Here is a 15543-nt window from a genome sequence, read left to right as displayed (position 1 = left end):
AAGAGAGCTGGCAACTAGGGAGTGCAAATTTAGGTTTATCAGCAAAAGGAGCAAAAAGAAATGCAGCATGTTGTAATTTGGAATACTCTATCTGAGAATGTGTTGGAAGCAGATTCTTTAGTAATTGTTAAAAAGGAATTGTATGACTATATGAAGGGTAAAATTATGCAGGGCTATGGGAAAGAGTAGATCAGGTGAGACAAATTGGATACGTCTTTCAAAGAGCTGTCACAGTTATGATTTGTTGATTGAACTCCTGTGCTGTATGGTTCTATGTATTCTGTCATTGAAGTTGAAATATCCTTACACCAAGTCAGGTAAACCCTTGATCTTTTGTTCATGTGTATTGCAATAAGTAATGGCAAATTCATGAAAAGTTTGGATTCATGTGATTGTTTATGAAGCACTTTAAATAGTGTTTCAGTCAGAATAATCTGTTATTGTCATTCAGTTTATTGGTAACATTGGAACGACATGAAGACAAAGCATGTAGGGAGTTTAAAATATGCTTGTATCTGGAAAAGTAATTGTGTTCTTTTGGACAGTAATGGCTACACTTTAACCTTGTCTATTAGATCCTTGAGTTTTGCATTATTTTAAACTGGTCATGATGTGCCAGTCTAGGAAGTGCCAGCAATAATATTTAGAAGTCTTTGAGGGCTTATAGTTTGATTAAATAAATAAGCTAGAATTTCAAAAATGTTCTGTTTTGTTTCCTTTCTGTAATGCTTGAAATTCCTTTATGACTTTTTTTAAATGCAAAGGTTTCATAAAGTCAGATATAAGTATATTGTGTTTTATTTTCCCAGGTGGCTGACAAAATTTATGAATTTTGATCAAAGTAAAAGTTCTACTTGTGAGTGGAAAGTTGGGGAACAGTGCATTATGAGTATATTTTGGGCTGTAACCAAATAGCTATCTTCGGTCATCTTGAATCTTCTGAAAGCTCACTTTCTGCACATGCAATTGTAGTGTCTATGATGACAAACTCAGTTATGTCCTAGGCCACTGGCTGTATCAAAGTTGGTGAAGATCTTAAAAAAACAAAAAAAAAAGGAACAGTTTATTTGCCAGGTTTGGGAGTGAGACTGAGCCCAATAGATTGTGGCTGGCAAAGGGTAGAGAGCAGAGCAGACCTGGATGATGAGGGCAGAGGGGGGCAGCATGTTTTTATGAGGGCTGACGTAAGCTCGGGAGGAGGGTCTTGGCGAGGACTCCAGAGCAGATGAATGACAAAAGATGGCAGAGAAAGAGGGCACTGGTGGAAAGGACAATTCCGTGAGCGTCAAGCAGTTATATATAGAGTGAATACTCAATATTACCCAGAGCCAGAGAATATGGCCGAATGATTGGCCAAAAATTGCCAGCATCATCACATGCAAGAGGTGTAAAACAGCACTGACACCGGAAAATGGACTGACAGGCACAAACCAATGATATCGATGATGGGAAAACATGTAGTCACTTCTCACCAATCTGACTTCGGAAATCTGAAGAAGGATCTAGGCCCGAAACGTCAGCCTTCCTGCTCCTCTGATGCTGCTTGGCCTGCTGCGTTCATCCAGCTCTGCACCTTGTTATCTCTATTGCTTGTAGCCCTGGTTTCAAATGCACTTGGTAAGGAAATCGCAACTTCAAATCACCACAATGTTTCATGGTGTTGTACGATACCCCAATTGTGCCACAGGATGTCAGTAACATGTGTAAGTTTGACAAGACGAGTGTCATGAGTCAATGGACCCATTCACTCAGAACCAGATGGTCTCAAAATAGGTCAGCTTTTGTGGCAAAATTATTAAAGTTTTTTTTCAAATCCACTTGCTACTTTCATCTGGCCAACCTATGAAAGCAATTATGAAGACAACAACAGATGTATTTCTACATTGCTGATTTTTTCATTTGTTATAACTTTTTTACTATTTTGTTTAATAGAATGGCAATTTGCACCAGAAAAAAAATGCAGCACCTTCTATATAGTGTTTCAGGTTTGGTGCTATTTGAAGTGAAACTTATAGTACAATGTTATAATTTTCTAAAATAGCGGGTAAGATTTCATTTGGGGAAAAAATAACAACATTCAATAATGCCTATAATTATAAGTATTTATAACATTTCTACTGCGTATTTTTTTTCAGGCCAGTGATTTGTTGACATTGGAGATGGAGGTTGTAAAACACGGTATGGGACATGGAGACCTTCCTCTTGAAGCATATAATCAGGTTTGGGAAGAATGTTACAGTCAGGTGTTGTATCTACCTGGACAAAACAGGTATACTCGAGCTAACCTGGCTAGCAAAAAAGACCGAATAGAGTCACTGGAAAAGAAGCTGGAGGTTAGTTTACACTAGAAAACTATTAGCTGCCATGAAAGATGAAAAGACTGGGTTTTGTTTTGTTTTGTTCATGGCCAAAAGGGACATGAGTTAAACCTATATAAAACCAATTTCTTGGCGAATATAAGATTATAGTACCATTCAACCTTTCCAACTGAGGGCAATTAACTGAGTTATCTCACTTGTGATTATTTACAGCCAGTTTAGTAACTGGGAAACAAATTACAGAGTAGCTAAAAGAGGCTCATTATTGACATGTGAATGTTAGAAGAAAGGTCCGAGCAAATTGATTGCCAACAAGTTTAAACAAATAGTGCTGTTTTTAGGAATGAGATTCTCAAAGTAGCATTGTGTACTTAAAGTTAAGATCAGTAAGATAAAAGGCAATCTGCATTGGTTCTCTTATGTTGTAATAAATGACTTAAATCAAATCCAAAGTGGGAAGGTGTTTAATTCTACAGCAATTAAACTTACTAGCAACAAATTATAGCACTATTACTCCATTCCAATTTGAAATATGTATGAATGAAATTTATTTTTTAATTAAGAAGAATTCTTATTGTTTTTGATTGGGGAGGGGGATGAGGAAGTAGTGGTTGCAGTGATAAGTCTGTGTGAACAATAAATTGACTGGAATGTTTTATTTAGTGCCCAGATTAGTTACGAACGGGGCATGCAAAGAACATAGCATCCTGTTAAGATCCACCAAGTGTCACAGTCCAACTCAGAAAAGAAGTCCCATTATAGTAGTATGACATTTTCCATTTACCCAAATCCCACCTTATGGCCTCTAAGTGCCAAATTGCAGTTTGTGCTGTGGGTATTTCCCACTGGAAACTGGGCTAAGTCTGCAGTATCGTTTCACGTTATAGTCTTACACTCCATAATGACCTTTTTTTATTCTTGACTAGACTATTGAATATCATAGATGAATGGGAAATGTTATGTTTAAATTGGACCCTAAGTTAGTGTGAATCTTGGTTAGAAAATATAAAAGATGTTTGTTTTTTGTTTCTTCAACTTCCATTTGTTCTTAATCCAAAAGAAGCATTTTATTCTTACATATAAAAAACATTTGGGTAGATACATGGATGGGAAGGGTTTAGAGGGATATGGACCAAATGTGGGCAGTTGGAACTAGCTGAGTAGGTACCATGGTCAGCATGGATCAGTTTGGGCTGAAGGGCCTGTTTCCATGCTGTGTTACTCTGACTCTGGCTCTTTGAAATTGGAACAGCCATGTAATTTTAATGTTGCATAATGTAATTACACATGTACCCATCAGCGGGAGATGGTCACAAAAGTAATTCTATTTGCAACATTAGCTGTTGACAAAATGTATGTGGTCAGCAATTTTAGAGATCTTTTGTCTGTTATATCCATATGAATTCTGTACAGTGAGATGACCCACTGGTTGCGAGAATGGAATTGTTGCCATTATTTTCAACTGTCAGAAGATCTCTTTAGTTCTGAAGGATGAATATTAGCTAAATATATTAGCTAAAGTAGATTTTGCAATCAGGGTAAACCAGTGGCATCTAACACTGTATGTGGGATTTCTATGGGATTTTAAACTATGACTTGTTGTGATTACAAAAGTGTTTCAACACAGTATACCCCATAGGGGGCTGGGACATGTGAATAGGGCAAGCAACTGTGTCTCCTTGATCAGTCAGATTAGAGAACCATTGACCAGAAAGTGAACTGGACTAGCTGTATAAACGCTGTGGCTACTAGAACAGTTCAGAGGCTAGGAATCCTGCAGTTAGTAACTCACTCCTGCTTATCTACAAAGCACAAGTCAGGAGTATGATCAAATTCTCCCTACTTGCTTGGATGAGTGCAGTCCAACAACTTTCAAAAAGCCTCATATCATCCAAGATAAAAGCAGCCTCTTCGAAACCACATCTATAAACATTCACTCTCACTCTCTCTGCCACCAACACTTAGTAGTAGTAGTAGTAGTAGTAGTGTGTACCATCTACAAGATGCACGGTAGAAATTAACCAAAGCACCTTAGACAATATGGTCTAATTCCACGACTACTACTAGTGAGAAGGACAGGGACAGTGGATACATGGAAAGTTATTTAAATCAACCTATCCAGACATGTTATTACACACTTGTGGAGCAGATGAGTCTTGAACCTGGGTCTCCTAGCTCAGAGGTAGGGATGCTACCACTGCACCACAATAGTTTTTCGGATAGGAACACTACAGTTCCTTTAGCGTTACTGGGTTAAAATCCTGGAAATCCCAGCACCCACCCCCAACAGCACTGTGGCTCTTATGCTATCATTGTGGGATGGGATAAAAAAGAGAGATAAGAATTGAAACCAAAGGTTTTAGAAATTAAGTTACGCTTTTTTTTTAAACTCACCAGCAACATTGATAATCTGAAGACTGAGACTTCATACTTATGACAGTATATGTTCAGTGCCAGCAGAAGTGTTTGGAAGCAAGTGTGTCATACAGCACGTAAACAGACCCTTTGGTCCAACCAGTAAGTGCCGAACATAGAATCTCTACAGTGTGGAAACAGGCCCTTCGGCCCAACAAATCCACACTGACCCATGGAGCATCCCACCCAGACCCATCCCCCTATAACCCACCTAATCTACACATCCCTGAACACTACAGGCAATTTAGCATGGCCAATCCACCTATCCTGCACATCTTTGGACTGTGGGAGGTAACTGGAGCACCCAGAGGAAGCCCATGCAAACACGGGGAGAGTGTGCTAACTCCACACAGACAGTCGCCCGAGAGTAGAATCGAACCCAGTTCCCTGGTGCTGTGAGGCAGCAGGGCTAACCACTGCCACTGTGCCGCCCCTCAAAAGAAAGAAATCTCTAGTTTAGTCCCATCTGCCTGTTCCTGGCCCTTATCCCTCCAAACCTTTCCTATTCGTGTACTTATCCAAATATATTTTAAATGTTGTAATTGTACCCACATCCACCATTTCCTCAGCAAGTTCATTCCACACACGAACCACCCTCTGTAAAACAAAATTTGAGCATCATGTCTTTTTTAAATCTCCTTTCACCTTAAAAATGTACCCCTTAGTCTTGAAATCCCTCATCCTAGGGAAGAGACAATTACCATCAACTATCTATACCCCTCATTATTTTATAAACTTCTATCAGGTCGCTGCTGTCCAATTTGCTCTCGACAAATGGTGAGTGTTGGTAACCTCACAATCACTTTAATTACAAAGTACTAATAATATTATGTTTGTAAATGAAAATCTAATGTAGATCTTTGTAGTGTTAATGTTGCATAATTTTTGATCAAATAGTGTTCAAATAACCTTTTCATTGATAGTGTAAAGGCGTTAACTTGAAATGCTGAGTTTTGCAAGATTAGTAACATTGGCCTCCATTTAGTGCTGTGTATTAAGTATTGAGGCAAGCAACTTCAAGTGTGTTCTTTTTAATTTTTTTAAATCCGTAATTGTTTTTACTGAACTGTTTTCTCCCAAATCACCCATGATATTCTTTTCATCTATTAACCACCTCCAGTAAATCACCTGTGTGTTTCGAATGACTAAATTACATGTAAAGTCTTTTAAGGGCAATGCAGACAATCAAAGGTGAGAGACAGTTAGAGAGAGGGAGATTTCAGGAGTGATTAAATCCTTGTCTGTCCCAGCTAAAAAGCTCACTCAGTCAAGTACCAATTAAGTACTTAGGTGCTATCCATTGAACTTTTCATCTATCAGGAGGCTCATCCCAAGGACAAGCCCTGCCTGAGGCTGCCAGTGAATCAGAGGCCCAACTCTAAAACTACAGCAATATGGTGGGCTCTCAGTTATCCTCTGAAAGGACTAACAAGACACTTGGTTCAAAGACAGTTAGGATTGGGCACAAAATACTGGCCTTGCCAGTGACATCCACATTCATGAAATAATTTAAAAAATTAAAATTTAATGTATGTCAACAGCTGCCTATAGGCCTGTTTCTAAAATTATCATAACTGCTTCCAGTCTGGGTCAAGACAGTTGTTCACATAATCATTAGCAACAAAAGATTTAGAATCCATCTGGGCAAGGGAGAAGTGCATGGGGAAGATTTACCAACAGACTACCACAAGGCCAAGTGCTTTCCCCAGTATTGGTTGTTAGATATAAATATACACCCACCAACACAACCTGCCAACAACAACATCCTGCAGCTTCATCTTTGCCCATGACATCTTGTGCTACTTGAGGAGGACCTTAATGGAGATATTGCAACGTTACAGGATACTGCTATGTATGGCATCTGACATTGAAGCCTTTTAAAGCCAATCATTGCCCAATCACACTCTGCAACAGAGTACTGTGTATCTATCTGAAAAAAACATCTCCTCTTTTTGACACTCCATTGAATGCAACATGTGTATCATAACTGGAACCCTCCATTCAGCACACCACCACTGTTATGCTGTCCTTGCAAATATTACTCCCCACATATCTGCCAATTGATGAAACCCCATTAGCTACATCTGTGCTACATCTCACTTCCTCACTTAACATGCCATGATGACCTGTTCAGTCTACCACTGCCTGCCTTTCATCTTCTCGATGCTTCATGTGGAGCAACCTTCTCTGAGCGAGATCATCCAGCGGAAATCCTTTGAATCAACAAATCAGAAACACTAGAATTCGCTAACAAGTTCCTTGTGACAAACCTTGAGTGGCAAACTTTTAATTACAATAGTGAGGGCTGTCCTTGCTGACAGGTTCAGGACAATCCAGAGCAACTGCGCTGCCAAACTCCACTGAGGTGGCCTTGGTACAAACCTCTCGCAGAGAGGTACAAACAATGCTGTGCATTATCAAAATATGTTTCCTCTGCATACCAAGTGGCAGGTGGTCACCTTAACTGAGCAAATGAGGAGACTGACTCCAAGAATTTGCATTGACAGCAGAAAATGAAATTCAAACAGTATCTTGCATGCTTTTTAATAAAATGCACATGGTTGGGAATGTGAAGTAAAGTTAGACATTTACAAAAAATTACACTTATTTATCCAGAAGAGTGCAGCATTGATCCACTTCAGCGGAAGCTATATTTTTAAACTAGAACTTTCTCTCAATGCAGAATAAATATGATAATCGCAAGTAATGATCTACCTGCAGATGAAGATTGCACAATTTCCATAGTGAATACTTGCTGCTTGATTATGAGGGCTTGTTAAAATGTATGAAGCTGAAAGGAAATTTAAATGATAAATGTCTTCTATCAGCCTACTGTTAGGTGTTTAATTTACATTAGTTCTTTTGGCTTCAGCGGTTAAATATTATTCCGTGTTCTAACTTTTAATATTGTCATGTGGAACCTACAAAGGTCTACACTTTAAAACGCATGACTAAACTGGACATGCACACCAAGATACAACATGATTGTTTTAATGTGCAACAAAACATTTTGCCTTGTATTTATCAGCAAAAATGTTATATTTTATAATCTACCGTCTTAATTGCCTAGCCTTCTGTTATTTTAGTATAATCCTAATGTACAATTATCAGTTCTACAACAAAAATGTGTGGCAAGAATAGAGTAAGCATTTTTTTCAGCAATGTTTCTTCTTTAAACTCAATTTTTGGCTGAAAAAATAAGCACAATAGGATTGCAATGGTAGCATGTTTTATTTATACCCCTGTGGATAAATTTCAGTTAGTCAAGCAAGTTATTCACAAAGGGTGGATTTGTTTAAAATATCTTGGCAGAGAAATGTGGTAAGTAGGTTGGAAATCATTCACACGGGTACTTCTGAGAATCAGGCAGTAGCAGTTCCATTCAGAGAATTTACCATGCTTCTATTGCTATTAAAAACAGCTGTGGACCATATCTAAGTAAGCATATGATAGTACACTCCAACTTGAAGATGTATAGTCCTACTTAATCCTTTTGTGAGTGATGGTTTGAAATAACCATGTTAGTGAAGGATAATGACTAAAATGAGCATATTTCCAGTTATTATTACTTACATCTCATCTTTATAATAACTTAATGCAAGTATATTTTTTCTGCCTCCTTATTCCAGTCTCCCAAGCTACATTATTGTGAATTTCACAACTGTGAAAGACGAAATCTAACTGCCATTTTGAATCTAAACAGTAACTAAGATTGTAGCCAATGAAGTGGGCTGGAATGAAGTCTGAAACTCAAAAGAATTAATAATTTTGAGATAGCTTTACTATCTACATCATACTCTCTTTCACAATTAACTTAAAAAAAATTAGAAAACTGTTGAAATGGTGAATGGATCAATCTGAGATATAGCGGTAAGAAAATTAGTTTTAGTTTAAGCCTCAATCTTCTAGTATGGCCTATATGATCAGGAGATATTATATGCTAGATGGTTTCTTCTACTTCTGTCTCCAATTGTAGTCTATTGTGCTCACTAAATCAGTGTTGGTATTGCATAGTTTTCTATTGTATGATTCAAAGAATGTTCATAAAGCAGGAGCAATTTGAACAATTTGGTGTTTTTTTTGAAGACATTCCCCATATATCTCATGCATTCTACTACATCAGTTGACACAAAATCAAGGCGATTAAACATGGCAAATTCCTTAAGTGAAAGACATGGGTTTCTGCATCTGTGGTCATTTTCTAGTGATAGTTATAAATTCTGCAAATGTTTTGAAGCTAATTTGAAAACATTGCATTGTGAACTTAAAACTCATAACTTTAGTGTTGCTTGTCCAGTACAATAGGCAGTAGATAATTGTGCCTCTAACAGTGAATGTGTTATATAAGTTCATTAGAGGGGGTTGGTCTGCTAGAAGGCAGTTTTAGAATTGTGAAGTTGCAGCCATGTACCAGTTTTTAAGAAAATTCCCTCAAAATATTTGCCACAATTCATAGTTTGACCTCATGAGCTTAATAATATCCTCTTTTAAATTGGCAACTACAGTTTATTTTAAATTAGTCAGAATAAGTTTGTCATTTGGCTGCCCTTGTTCTTGAGCAGCATGAATGGTATATATGTTGTGAGCGCCTCAATCTCCTTCACCTTCGTAATCCTTTTGTACTACAACTTATTTAATATCTGGAAAGAAAAAGGACAACATGTCTAGCTTTAAATACATTCTATTAAACTGATCTTGAGTTATTATTAAAAATCTTTTGGCCAAAAACTCTGAAATAAAATTAGTACTAAATTGTACACACCCTTAAGGGTAATGTAGCAGTTCTAGCTGATAATTAGTTTTTATTTGGTCCTGGAAAATGCTGGATTACTTTTTCAGTCATAACACCTTTTTTTTATATAGACCAATAGAAATCACATGACTACAGAAGCAAAACAGGCAGCAAAAATGGAGAAAAAACTGAAGATACTACTTGGAGGATATCAGTCACGTGCTACAGGTCTTATGAAACAGTTGAGTGATCTCTGGGATCAGATTGAGCAAGCACACCTGGAATTATGTACCTTTGAAGAATTAAAGAAGCATGAAGATATAGCTATTCCAAGGCGACAAGAGGTAATTCTGATGATCTTTGATTATCTGAGTTTTGTAGAAGCAGTAGATTGACTTTTTTGTTTGCCACAATGTATTCTTTTAAAATGAATTCTTAAAATGATTTTCATGTCATGTAGTAAATTGAAAATAGTTTTGAAACCTGGTCTTGAGAGCAAAAGATAATATGTAGCATTTTTCTGTCCTAAAAGAAGGCAACCGAGAAAAATCAACAAAAACTTAAATGCCTATCTCTTTTTTCAAAAGAAAACCATTTCCATTGATAAAGTACATGCATCAGTTAAAAAGAAATTAGTTTGTGGTTCCTCTATTTTCGCTCTGAAGTATTCAGTCCTAACTTCTAATCAGCTGAAGTTGTCTGTGGAAAGATAACATGGCTGGCAATGGCAAGGAAGACCCTTGTGTACAGCAGAAGATAAAGGTTTTGGTTCTGATCTGCATTTGATTTTACATGGAATAAAGTACTAAGTGGATAGCTTTAGCAATATTAGGTGGAATGCTTTCTCATTCAAATAATTATGGCCTTGGACAGGCTACTGTCCTCAGTGGTCATATGAAAAGCTCAATTGGTGTGTTCATTCTGAATTAAATTTCCTTGGTACTAATGACAAGTTATTAATTGCAGGACTGGCGTTCATTTTAAAACTCAATTACTTGTGGTTTTTTTTTGTGTCAAGTCGTGTTAGTCAATCGTTTTTCATAAGCAACATGAATAATAGACTCTGTAACTGCTAAATATTGTGTAAAGTTCTGTAGCACATTTAAAGAATGCAATCTTTAACCATGTGATTTAAAAAGTCACAGTGAAGGTTATTCCAAAACATTTTCTGAGTATCAGAAGGATGCATCCATAAAAGAACCATTAAAGAGTAAATCTCCATTATCGTCTGTCATAAAGCATCATTTAACATTTTTTTTGTCATTTCCTTTCCTAACTCCAAAACTTAGTCTTTGAGGGAAGATGTTGCACGGCAGCAGGAGAGAGAGAAGGAACTCCAGCAAAGGTATGCAGATCTACTTCTGGAAAAAGAAGGGCTTGTGACAGCCAAGTATTGAAAACTGGAACCTCTGCTCTGCATGCATTTCATATTGCTCTGTACAGTGAACTCCATTTAAGCAGTATTTTCTGTTACAATAATGGATTAGAAAGGAAACTTCAGTAATGTCACCCCATGCAATTTGTGCTTAGCATTTTGCTGTAGTATATATGAATCCTTTGTATATTCCACATGGAGAGCATAAGTAATATATGGAGTAAAGTTCCTGTTTGGCAGTAGTGCAAGAAAACAATGTTAAGCTGATCTACTGTCAAAACCTCAGCAGTACTGAATTAAATATTTTTCTGCACATTTCTTAACTGTATGTTAAACTTATGAAAGGGTGATTTGTACTGTGATTTGAGTAATATTCTAATAAAATGTGAAATTTGTTTATTCTTTGCATTGGCTTATTTCCTTTTAATTTGAAAATAAGTGAATTTGTGCTCATAAAAGCTAATGTTAAATTATTGTACTATTCAGTTTTAAAATTTTAGATTTGTAATTTGAACTTTGAAAAGACACAATTAATCATTTGCAATGTTAATACATAATAAAAGACGCAAGCAAAAAAAATGGTGAACAACTGGACTGAAAGTCTGAGTTCCCACAAGTTAAATTGTGCCAGTGTATGATCTTGAATGCTAGAAAGTTTTGACCTTAAATTATCTAGCCTATAGCAACAACAATATCCTTGAAAATATTAGAAGTAGAGTTAGAGGTATCCTTTCCAGTAATATCTGTGGTGCATTTTACTGATGCAGTATTACTTGGGATCAGCTTCTTAGAATTTCTGATATTCTACACAAACGGTCAACACCTACAAAACTATTGTCAGGATTATGCACCAGAACAGAGTCCACCATACAGTCTTATCATGTCTTTGTCCAAAGGCAGTATCTTATTATTGGATCCACCTCACCTCTAATGACATTCTTCCTTATTTGTGTTTGTGAATGAGATGTCACCTGCTCTTTGCAGACTATGTGCAGTACTAGTACGTCTTACTCAGTGAGGTGATGCATCTGTAAGTATTCTTCCATTCGTCATGATTCAGCTAAGTACACTTTGTATACTGTTGACCCCTTATGCAACCCCTTAGTCTGAGAAATGCCCTCTGTTCCTAGACACTCCCACAAGGAAAAACAACCTCTTTGCAATTACACTGTCAAGTCTCCTAAGAATCGTGTACGTTCAATAAGGTCGCTTCTCATTCTTCTGAATTTCAATGAGTGCAGGCCCAACCTACACAACATCTTCTCATAAAATATTCCCTCCATACCCGGTATCCGTCAAGTGAACCATCTCAGCACTGTCTCCAATACCAGTGATCTTTCCTTACATAAGGGGCCAAACACTGTTCATTGTTCCAGTTGTGGTCTGACTTGTGCCTTGTGTAGTTTTAGAAAGAAACCTCTTTGATACTCTGTTCCCTTTGAAATAAATGCCAACATTGCCTTGGTCTTCTTTATTACCTGCTGAATTTGGATGATAGTTTCTTATGATTCCAAATCCTCTTGATCTGTGGCTTTATGCAGTCATTCTCCATTTAAATTCATCTTATTTACTTCCTGCCAAAGTGCATCACCTCACATTTTCCCACATTATTTTCCATCTGCCAAGTTTCTGCCCACTCGCTAAACCTGTCTTTTATCCCTCTGCAGACTGTTTGTGTAATCCTCACCACTTACCTTCACACCTATTTGGCTATAGTGCATGTACTTGCCTTATCTAATTGGTTAATATATATTGTAAATAATTGTGGCTCTGTGGTATTCCACTAATTGCAGGTTGCCATCCTAAAAAAAAATGCCCCCCTTATCCTAAACTCTGTCTTCTATTAGTTAGCCAAGGCGATGGGAATGATGGATCAATGGAATGTAATGCATGTCATGGTCAGGTAGCAACGGCTAAGTTGAATGCACAGCCAGCAAGGAATTGAAGGAATAATCCATAATGAAATGGGCTTCTGTCAAACTGAGGTATTCATTTTAGCATTTTAATCACGAAAATGACACCAGCATTAAAAGAAATATCCATTCAATGCACTGTTCTATCTAGTCAGTTGTTAATGCAAGTTTGTTATTATCAGCTGCAAGTTGCATTCTGTTGGGGAGAAAAACAACACAGTTTAGTGCTATATAGATACAAACTAAGAAGGAAATTATACACGTCATATGAGCCTCTATTTGGCTAAGAACCGTCAATCACATTTTTGCCACTCGTGGTTTAGTGCTTTGGAATTCAAATAGCTTATCATAAATTGGATCATGACTCCATGATTCTATGATCTATTGTACAGTAAGTTTTTAAACAGTTTACATCATGTAAAACAGCAGTCCCCAAAACGTGGATCACACAATATGGGTCTCAGGAATAATGATGAAGGTTGCAAACTTGCCCTACTCTCCTCCACCTTCAAGTTTTCTTTTGTCTGCTCAAAATTGCTTACGAATAGCCTACTGGTTCAGGCTTTCAGACCTATTGTAACTCCCCACTGACCACCACCAGCCAACTGATCTGTTTGAGGAGGGGGAGAAGCTGATTACAGTGCATGGTTGAGAGAGGTTTCACTGAGTCATCTCATTCAGAAGTGGGGACAACTTTGAAACTGATTTGTGTGTGCCAAGTCCTATGCCTGTTTAAAAACACTCCATAGAGCCATCCTGGGTTAGAAGGAATGCAGTTCAACATTCGGGGGGTTGCTTATTTTGAGAATTAATTTCAGTTTCAAGATGCACTGTGTGCAGTGGAAACTGCCATCTCTGAAATTATGAATATTACTTTGTCAATTAAAATCCTCAATCGAAGACTAGTTCAAAATAATTTATCATTAAAATTATTGATGTCAAGATGGCCTTTAGAAAACCTTACTGTGATTTTACTATAGATTAGTAATGCTGGATGCAAATCCGAATGTAATATTACCTGCTGCTTGAATGTTTTAGATGAAACTATGGACAGGTGAGTGCCTGAAATAGTTTTTTTGGCATAGTACTTCAGAAACACATTTTTCGGATCTATATGATTTATTAAGTGATTGACAATAGGCAAGGTTTAATAGGCAACATGGTGGCTCAGTGATTAGCACTGTTGCCTCTCGGTGCCAAGAACCCAGGTTCAATTCCAGCCTTGAGTGACTGTCTGTGTGGGATTTGCACATTCTCCCTGTGTCCCGTGCCTGTATAGGTTTCTGCTGTGTCCTCTAGTTTCCTCCCACAGCCCAGGGATGTGTAGGCTAGGTGGATTAGCCATGGTGAATGCAGGGTTATGTGGATAGCGTGGGAGGCGTGGTTTTGGGTGGGATGCTCTTTGGAGGGTTGATATGGACTCAATGGGCCAAGTGATCTCATTCTATACTGTCAGGATTCTATGCTTAATTATATACTGAATGTTGTTGTGCTAATTAATTAGTTTTGTTTCTGTTGGCATCTTGAGTCTTAATTTTCAAATGTTAAAGTGGGGTCATACTGGAAAATAGTTTATAGAGGGCAGTTCAAAAATAAAGGGTTTCCTATTTAAGATGGAATTGAGGAGGGAGTTTTTTTCTTCTTAGGGACATCATTAACCTGTGGAATACTCTTCCACAGAGGCAGCAATGGAGACTGTAGCATTGGATATAATGAAATGTCAGACAGATTTTTAATCTAAAAGAAAGTAAAGTGTTATGGGTAACAGGCAGGAAAGCAACATTAAAGCTACAATATTGAATGGTGGAGGAGGCTGAGCTAGCTTACTCCTGTTCTTCTTATGATCTTAAGACTCTATTTGCCCCAGGCCTCTGCAAAAAATACTTTGATGCTCCGATCTCTCCCCTTAATTAGCTTTACGATTTAATCTCCAATTTGTACCATTCTGAAGAACCATTATACATTTAAATTCTCAACATATCTCCTGGATTATTCAGCTGATCAGGAGCTTTCTGAATGGAAAATCCTCTTTTATTCCATTATGTGGTGAATCTAATATTCAATAGAGGGGTTTTTTCCTTGTTTCACTTGATCACATTTGATTTTTAAGACCATAAGAAATAGCTAATAGAAACGCAAATGAACTATTGAACATTGGAAAGATAGCAGATTTCTTAAATCCATGAAGTGGCATGAAGAAGCTATTGGATAGAAAATTAACTCAGCAAATGATTTGTTAGAAGGTAACTTGTAGAAAATACTGCTTACATGTTTATAATTTCAATTCCCTGCATTTGCAGATGACTCCAAAATTGGTGACACAGACAGCGAAAAAGGTTTTCTAAGATTACAAAGGGATCTTAATCAAATGGTTCAATGGGCTGAAAAATGGCCGATGGAGTTCAATGTGGATAAATGCAAGGTATTGCATTTTGGTACAACAAACAAGGGTAGGGCTGAAACAATTAATGGTAGGGTCTCGGGTACTGTTGTTGAACAGAGGGACCTAGGAGGTGCAGGTACATAATTCTTTAACGTTTGCATCACACATAGAAGGGGTGGTTAAAAAGGCATATGGCACGCTTGCCTTCATTGCTCAGCCCTTTGAGTGTAGGAGTTGAGAAGTCATGTTGCGGTTATACAGGGCATTAGTGAGGCCTTTTCTGGACTTGTGTGTCCAGTTCTGGTTGCCCAGTTATAGGAAGAGTATTATCAAGCTGGAGAGGATTCAGAAGAGAGTTACCAGGATGTTGCCAGGTATGGAAGGTTTCAGTTATAAGGAAAGGCTGG

At 37.5% G+C, this 15543-nt stretch overlaps 1 protein-coding gene across 1 annotated transcript in view; it reads left to right on the top strand.

The window, feature by feature from the left end:
* Window positions 1-11246, top strand: part of cdc5l (CDC5 cell division cycle 5-like (S. pombe)) — a 48353-nt gene extending 37107 nt beyond the window's left edge. Inside the window, exons 10-12 of the mRNA XM_048597054.1 lie at window positions 2136-2333; window positions 9597-9809; window positions 10755-11246. Coding sequence (XP_048453011.1) covers window positions 2136-2333; window positions 9597-9809; window positions 10755-10862 — 519 coding nt within the window. The 3' untranslated portion in view covers window positions 10863-11246. The remainder of the gene's footprint in view (window positions 1-2135; window positions 2334-9596; window positions 9810-10754) is intronic.
* The last annotated feature ends 4297 nt before the right edge of the window (window positions 11247-15543 follow it).

Source organism: Rhincodon typus, chromosome 5, assembly GCF_021869965.1.
Source record: "Rhincodon typus isolate 14 chromosome 5, sRhiTyp1.1, whole genome shotgun sequence".
In the NCBI taxonomy this organism is placed as follows: Eukaryota; Metazoa; Chordata; class Chondrichthyes; order Orectolobiformes; family Rhincodontidae; genus Rhincodon; species Rhincodon typus.
This window is presented reverse-complemented; position numbering and strand designations above follow the sequence as displayed.